This window comes from Triticum aestivum, chromosome 3B (assembly GCF_018294505.1).
Source record: "Triticum aestivum cultivar Chinese Spring chromosome 3B, IWGSC CS RefSeq v2.1, whole genome shotgun sequence".
NCBI lineage: Eukaryota > Viridiplantae > Streptophyta > Magnoliopsida > Poales > Poaceae > Triticum > Triticum aestivum.
In genome coordinates, this window is record NC_057801.1 from 782,181,411 (window position 1) to 782,189,750 (window position 8,340).

General features: G+C 44.6%; 1 protein-coding gene across 1 annotated transcript; it reads right to left on the reverse strand.

Moving 5' to 3' along the window:
- Positions 1-3,045: 3,045 nt before the first annotated feature.
- On the reverse strand, positions 3,046-6,560 carry LOC123072394 (protein LIFEGUARD 2). Its single transcript, XM_044495949.1, has 4 exons — positions 6,134-6,560; positions 5,597-5,710; positions 3,613-3,770; positions 3,046-3,533 (listed from the first exon to the last, which is right to left on the reverse strand). The coding sequence occupies exons 1-4, from the start codon at positions 6,393-6,395 to the stop codon at positions 3,327-3,329; spliced, it is 741 nt and encodes a 246-aa protein (XP_044351884.1). The 5' UTR covers positions 6,396-6,560; the 3' UTR covers positions 3,046-3,326.
- Between the last annotated feature and the right edge of the window lie 1,780 nt (positions 6,561-8,340).

The window sequence follows — 8,340 nt, forward strand, 5'->3', positions numbered from 1 at the left end:
ACGCCCCAAGATTTGTAGGATGGTTCTAATGCATCATCGAGCCGCCGTATGTGCTCGACTGTAGTAGTTGGCGAGGGCAGCGGGCTCCTTGGGACACCTCCGGTAATCCCCCTTGTAGCACCTCCTAACAAATTATTGCACCAGTACGTGCCGACTCGCATCAGACATCTCCTTGCAGCATCCCGCATCCGCTCTCATTCTTGCAGCAGCAAGGCACGATGCAAGCAGCCACGCATCAGCCACCCCAATCTCCTTTGTAGCACCGCATTGACCATTGAGCAATGTCCAAACGAGCTCCTGCAACAGCGTGACACTGACCAACAGCGACGTGTGTAGCGCGTGGGTGGTTCATTGTCCACCAGCCATGGGGGCACTCTTTTTCCATCATGTTCTCTTCAGTGGGTTTAGGCCACCAAGTTGGGTCGCGTTTAGGGAGATGCATACACGGCGGTTATTGTGAGATGAGAGAGACGCTACTAGGAAACTTCTTATATAGGTGGACCCTTACCAATGGCGGGCAGGCATTTGCGCTTGCCATGGGTATTCTTTGTTAGGGCATTCCTTTATTCTTCTTATTTTTGTGAGGGCGTTCCTTTATTCTTTTAAGCAGCATGCTAATTGTTTTTTCTTATATACAATATTTGTACACATAGTGCATAAAACATATTTTTTTAAAGAAACACACAACCCATATACTCTTTTTTTAACATCACAACCCATATACTTGAAGTCTATTACTAGTTGGTAAAGAAACATATCATTCATGTACTACTTGAAGTTTATTGGTTGGCAAAGAAACACAAAATCCATATGCTTGAAACCTATTGGTTGACAAAGAAACACACAATCCAGGTGCTTGAAGCCTATTGGTTGACAAAGAAACACATAATCCAGGTGCTTGAGGCCTATTGGTCAAGACACCCATCCACATATTGATGACACATGGCCTATCGGCTATTTCCAGTGGAAAGAAAACACGTCTACCGTTCACACCAAACAAAAATCACGCACACGCTGTCAAAAATAAAATAAAATCACGTACGTATCTCCTGCTCCGAGCGCTGCCCGCTGCAAGTTCCTCTTTCCTTTCCTTGGCTCACCGCTGTTGGCCCGTCCGGTCGGCCCGACCTCCTCCCTCCGGCAGTTTTGAATTGAGCTAAAACTGTGCAAGATGCCAATATCCATACTACTAGTTTTCTTTGAGCTAACACTCTTAGTTCCACTGTACATAACATGTACTCTACTACATAATTGATTATGCAGTAATGTCTCATCTTAAAATACATTTCATGACCCCCGCAAAAAAAAATTAAAATACATTCATGAATATGTTATTCATATCTTAGGTTTTTTTTTCATATTTTCCATTTGGCAAGCATGATCAGTCGTATTTGTTACAAATATCATTTTGAAACGGTTTGCTTTATCCTCACAAGTTTAGTATTGTTCGCGAGTCATAGTGTTTCTCTTTGCTTTGTTAACCGTAGTGATTAGTGATGCGATAATATGGTTGCAGTTTACTGATTTAGCGCAGGTAGTCACTGTCCAAATATTTTTGTATGCATCACCTCTGGCTCTATGCTTATGTTCAAGTGAGCAAACTTGATGACTCTAAAGTTGTTATTTGTGGAGCTTCGTTTCCATTTTTGGCCAAAGTGTCAGCAATAAAAAGGATAATCAGGGATGTACCTCACGCTAATCTACATACGTGATTTTTTTCATACATACAACCGTGACCAGGAAAATGTATCTTTTTATTAGTCTTCTAAGAACGTATATTTCCTTATGTTGGAATCCTGAACTGGCAGCAGAATAATCCACTGCTTGTCCTCTCTAATTATTATCTTCAACTTTGTTATGGCGCATCTCTTAATTCTATGTAGCCAACACTCAGGCTGTCAGGCATATTAATTTTGTACTGTATCATTACCCTTTGGTCATAAACTAAACAAAGGCATTTCCCACTACACATATATGCACACTGAAATATATTTGTTTCTCGGTGCTTTCTGGGCAAATTTAAAAATTGAGAGAATTCAGAATAGCTACGAGAAAGACTAGTCCAATCCATAATGATGTACTGGAAAGTACAACACTTGTATTATTTGACCTGGGGAAGACGCAATTAATGCAAAAACAGCTAATTTGGAAAGCAATATTCATATTTCTACTCCTAAGCTACCATCAAATAAAGTTGACTACATATTTGATCCCTCACTTAACCAAAATTGTAAAAAAAAATACATAATAGTATGAATAGATCCATACCCCTCTTAGTTGTTAACATTCAGACCACCTACACCTTTGCAGTTAAGTTTTTTTTCTTGATCATGCACGCGCTTAAAATCTATATAACTACAATACACATTAGATCTGCACCTCTGGGTATACCTTTGCTGCATTTGAAAATATTCTACAAAAATGTCATATGCATAGATTGTATTTTGCAAGAAGATGAACCACATACTATGAAGCCTCTCGCACTAACGTATTCCCCTGTCTACTACAGTGTTTTCACGTGATTTTGCAAACAAGAGAACAAAATAAGTCACGACCAAACCAACAACGGGCACAAGCACGGCGTGATCTTATTTATCCCTCCCATCCATGTAACCTTATGTGATCAATGTTCATATCAGTTTAGTCAAAACAAGAAAACAAACTAATCAACTAGCCATACCAAAAACCCAGATAAAAGAAGCAACAAGGACCCCCGCGCGCGCATGCGCAAAACAAAAAACATATAATGGCTTTGCATGAATCCACCAGATAAACAAAAATTCCCACAGCGGCAGCCCTCTTGCAAATCCTTTTTTCTCATAAGAAAAAATAAAATAAGCAAACACATGGGCTCACCGACGGGCCCAACATACTCCTTCACCCGCTCATTCCTAAGTAATCAGTTCTAACATCAAGTTTAACCGGATGAAATCTACAAGCACCATACTCTTTGAAGGTACGTACACTACCAAATCATTACCTATTGAATAGTCCCGATTCAAACTTGTTACCCACACGCACGGCGGGCCAAGAGACCAATTCATAGGTGCTGGGAAGCAATATTGTCCTCATCCAGAAGTCGCGTGGCCATACAAATGTTATCAGAAACAGTCATAGTAAGAAATGACATCGTAAACGCAGCAGCACACCACCAATCCAGCATATCAAAGACCCCCTAAATACAACGTCACATCTACCATCAATAGAACCGACGCATGTCACTTTTCTTACATGTTTCCTCTCTAGGGATCAACTCAACTAAACTAATAAGCGCCTATACAGTTCTTCAAGTCAAGGACTCGTGAGCAGGTGAAACGGCGATGCGCTTAGCTGTCACCCGCACTAAACAGGGTGAGCAGGGCCATGAACAGATTGATGATGTCAAGGTAGAGCGAGACGGCGGCCCAGACATACTCGTCATAGGTGTAACGCTTGATGATGTTGTCTGTGTCATAGACAATGTAGCCACTGAAGATGAGTGCCGCCAGCGCGCCATAGATCATGTGAGAGAGCTTGCCCAGCGGGAAGAGGATCTGCATATTTAGACAAGCGATGATCAGTATTGATTGTAATAGGAATAGATAAGACTGATATAAATGGACTGCATCTGACCTGAATGAACCCGAAGACGAGCAACATGATGAGAGAAGCAAATAAGAAAGGACCAAGGAAGCTGAAGTCCTTGCCCCTCTTTACAGCCCAGAACGTGTAAGCAGTCAGGCTGAAGACAACCACCGTTGTAAGAATCGCTGCCTCCAAAATGACCTTGCCTGTGCACATGCCGGGACTATTTTAGCGGTCTCTTTATATTGCATAAGAACAGGCAAAATTAGCTACTAATTAAATAAACTAATTGCTTTCTTATTAAATCATACATCTCTTTACCAAATGAAACTTTCATGTAAATCTGACCAAACAATAAAGCACTTTCATGTAAATGACAGTGACACATTGAAAAAGAAGCAAACTATCAGCAGCCGCCTGCGATGTGGTACAAGCTAGAACGAACCTCAGAATTATTATTGGTACAACCCCAAAATGACGTGGTAGGAACGCTGATGAAAACACAAATGGATGACAGATCACTGTTAGGATTAATCTTGATTATGTATCTTTATTGTATTTTCGTTTAGCATGTAGTCTAGTGTAGGTTGATGTTTGTCCCGTGAAGCTTAAGCTCAGCGTGCGAAGGAGGCGAGATGCCAGGCTGCCGTGCGATGCGGCGAGCACGGCGAGATGCCAATGGTGCCATGGGATACGGTTACGTCGTGAGAAGCGGCAAAAGATCATGGAGGCCGAAGCATGACGGACTGCATCATGTTGAGTCGGGTGAGCCGTCAAGTCATATAGTTTGTTGAGAAGGTGTGCATGCATGGTGTGTTGGCAGGGTCCACGGCCGTTGAGGAGGCTGCGCAAGTACTGGACATGGACGTGCAACTAGTAGTGGTTGTTAGCATGCATGTGTTGGATCTAGTCGCGGCTGTTGGAGCGATTCCAGGAGTAAGATAAGGCTAGTTAGTGCATGTAGTGGATTAGTTAGTGGCCTGGTCTAGTGGCCAGTTTAGTGCGTACGTGACTTAGTAGTCTGGCCGGGTTGTGCGTGAGGCAAACCTCCTCTGTGTATATATGTTGCTGTGAGTGAATGAGAAAACGAGGCCGAGAGGGCTGAGGCAAAATATAGCCTATGTGATATTCACCGGGAGACAAGGCAAAGCTAGTTTCTCCTTGGTGAAGTGTGTGTCCGTGTGAGTTTTCCTCCATAGTGTGTTCTTGAGTGAGACAAAGAGAGAAGGTTGAGCTGTGAGAGGCAGCCAGAGGAATAAGAAGCAGCGCTGCAAGTGGAGGCGGCGCCAACAATCACAAAGTGCCTGACAACATAACTTGTCTAAATTAAAAGATTTATGTATTTTCAATCACTTTAATCCAATGCGATTTATCCAGCACATGCATGAAGTGCCCTTAAAATAACCTATGAAGCATATATTTTCTTGTCACCACAGTAGTCTGATATATCATGTGAGAATCATTTTTATTTTCATAAAACTTTAAGCTAGTCGTGCAACCTAAACCACGTCCTTGCCAAAACCATGTCAACTTGAGCAGGTTAGCTGGCATGTTATTGGACCAAACGGCCCTTCGGATCAAATTGATACTATCACATCACTATGTATCATACAAAAAACCGTGGCAGGAAGAAACAGCAAATAAATATGTAAGATCCAACCAATGTTCTATGAAATCGAAGGTTACTGCTATTTTCTAATTTCTGATTTCAAAAAGTAACAGCTGAGCAAGGTCTGCTCAAAGAGCAATCCTACTAGCTGGCAATATTGCAAATGCTAACTCAGACAAGCATATCATAAAAGGCAATTTGGCGGTATTTCTGAACCCAGTCCACACGCAAACAGAATGCTTCGCAATAATAGCTAGTAGGAAACTATCCAATTGCCATACATAAAGCTAATAGTAGGAAAATATGTAATGAATTAACACAATTAATGAGAGGGGCATTAGAGGATGCTGATTTACATAAGCAGCAGAGCAGAGTCACTCAAGAACAAGCTAGGAGCAGAATACATGGTGGGAAGACAATTACCGCTAGTGAAGGCACATGTCATGCCGACAGCGAAGCTGATGGCCACTGTGAAGACGCCAAGCAGCAGCAGGTTGACTGGGTGCTTCTGGCGGTAGATGTACAACGGGCACAACACTGCATACAAAAAATTTAACAAGCATCTTAGTAACAGATCGATTATACCAGCAGCAATTCACAAAGCAACCACGTCCCATTCTAGTAGTCTAGTAAAGCAGCATTAAGAGTACATGGATGGGACATTACTGCAAAAATCAGCAGTTGTAAAACCAACAGATTCATAGCTTTGCGGGGACGCGACGGCATCCCGAATGTAAATACAGAGCAGGGCACGCAAAGGTAACGCAGAGCAGAGTCGTGTCCTGTCACAAGGCCCTCCCTCAAAAAATTAACAGCCACAAGTTTCCCATCTTGTAAATCGAATATATTCGTGACGCTCGCGGTGAGGGAAACCGTCCCTAGAATCGGATGCGATGGAAACCCCAAGGACAAATCAAAATCGTAACAGAGAAGATGGAGGTGGTGTGTGTGAATTCTCACCGATGAAGGGGAGGATGAGGAGGAAGATGTAGAGCCCGAGGCCGGCGTAGGAGGAGGCGAAGAAGTGGGGGATGGCGGGGACCTTGACGACGACGGCGGCGACGACGGCAGTGAGGAGAAGCTGCAGGGAGACGATGACGTAGATCTTCCGGATGAGCGCCCAGCGCAGCTCCGGGCTCTCCGCCATCCCGGGGTACAGCGCTCCCGCCGGCGCCGCGGCAGTGCCGCCGGAGGTCCCCGCCTCGATGTCGCCGCCCTTCATCTCGCCCGGCGAGGCGATGAGCGGCAGGGAAGAGAAAGAAGCAGCCTTCGGTCGGAGGTAGGGTTTTGGCGGGTGTGGCGGAACGGAAGGCGAGAGGGAGGGGACGGGAGGAGCAAAAGTGGAGAAGAGGGGAACTGGGGGGACGGCGACGACGATGGGCCGAAAAGGCTCCAGTGCTCGACTTTATATGGGCAGATCAGATGGGAGACCTGCTGGGCCCATTAGTAAGGCAGATTGTTTCGCAGTTCCTTCCTCCTTACGCGGCTCCGTACGTTGGATTGGTGGAGAGAGGGACGTTGGTTGGGGCAAAAACGGTACGCGGCGAGACGATGATATAAACGAGACGAGATGGCGCGGAGCGAGTCCAGCGGGAGACGCGTTTGGGTCGTTGCGCCGTTGACGCGCATGAGCACGGTCCATGCGTAGGCGTAGGGGACTAGTGTTTTTTGTTCCTGATATTTTGTTTTAGGAGCTCCTTGTTCACATGGGAACTAGAATTTTTTTTTAAAGGGAAAACCATGTGAGGTTCAACTGAGGTGTTCAAACCGATCCTCGAAGAACGCCATAGGGAAGAGATCGATTTCTGCGAGGACTGTGGCCTCAGGAAACGATATTTCACGCACTCTTTGAATGCAGCTGATTGGTGTCAAAATTCCACAACTTCACCCCGATTCATGGGCCATTGGCATGATAGAAGGTGATGCAATCAACGAGACTGATGTTGCTGGGCCGTCTGGACAGAACGGAACGATGAGTGCGGGAATACTGTTAGGGCATCGGTTTGTTGGGCGACCGACACCACGAACGACCTGGTTACAACAGGTAAGGAGCGGAGGATTAAACCGCCCAGGGCGAGCCTGAGGGTAGGAACCTTCCAAGGTAGCGGCCGGACACCCAAATCAATGTCGATGCCTCCTTCCTGGAGGAGTCCTTGACTGGAGCAACCGGCCTAGTCTGGAGAGACAAAACAGGTAACTTACTTCGTGCCCAGGCTGTGTGGTATGAGAGGGCAGCTAATGCATTCATCATGGAAGCTCTGATAGTTCGGGATGGAGTGCAAATGCCGTGGAACAAGCAATTCAAAATGTGCACGTAGAGACGGACGGATGCACAACAATTAGTGGGAAGGAAATAACTACAGCAGAACTGAAGTGGCGAGTATTCTTCATGATAGTAAGGAGTTGTCCGTAAAATTGAGAGTTTTCATTTGAGTTTTATTGGGAGGGATGCTAATGATGATGTCAAAAGAACGAGCGAGTCAAGGCATCGGTGTCTATGGCCTAAGTACACCCCCTTTGTTCCTTGCTGAGACCCTTCAGCAAGATTGTAATCAAATTATTTGATCAATAAAGCTTTGTGATTCGCAAAAAAAGGACATCTTACAATATCACTATGACTATCCAGCCAAACATCATAAAGGGCATGCTTTTGGATTCTTGTATGACATTTCGCACCTTGCACGAATGGCCTAGTGTAGCCTGGTTGAGACAATGCATACTTTTAGTCATGTTCTACAACCCGTTTGGGTGCCTATATTGTAGTTTTTCAAAGGGAACTCCACCCCCTTCAATGTCTCGACTTCCATGTTTCAAAGCCCTATCAAGCTATCAAGCCAGCTTTCTCTTCAAAATTTGATCGATAAAAACATACAAGAAGCTACGCAAACAATAAATATACCTTTCTTCTCCAAATTCCATGCCCATAAGTCAGGAATCCTTCTCGTCCTTCTCGTGTGTGGTGGCATTCAGAGGATTAAATCTGCATCAATATGCAGGAGTGTATTGCTACTTCCCTACATGGAAGTTATTGGGCCCAAGTGAAGGGTGATATAGCTAGCAGAAGGTTTTTGCTCTTAGATGAGAACCAAAGTTTATCGAACCAGTAAAAATGCTTGGATTACAACCTATGATCAGTACATGCCCACAATTAGAGTACTTCTTGATCC

Coding starts and splice junctions, on each gene's coding strand:
- LOC123072394 (XM_044495949.1), bottom strand. CDS start 6,395: ATGAAGGGCGGCGACATCGAGGCGGGGACCTCCGGCGGCACTGCCGCG. Junction 5,711..6,133: donor CCTCATCCTCCCCTTCATCG/GTGAGAATTCAC, acceptor TTTTGTATGCAG/TGTTGTGCCCGTTGTACATC. Junction 3,771..5,596: donor GACATGTGCCTTCACTAGCG/GTAATTGTCTTC, acceptor GCATGTGCACAG/GCAAGGTCATTTTGGAGGCA.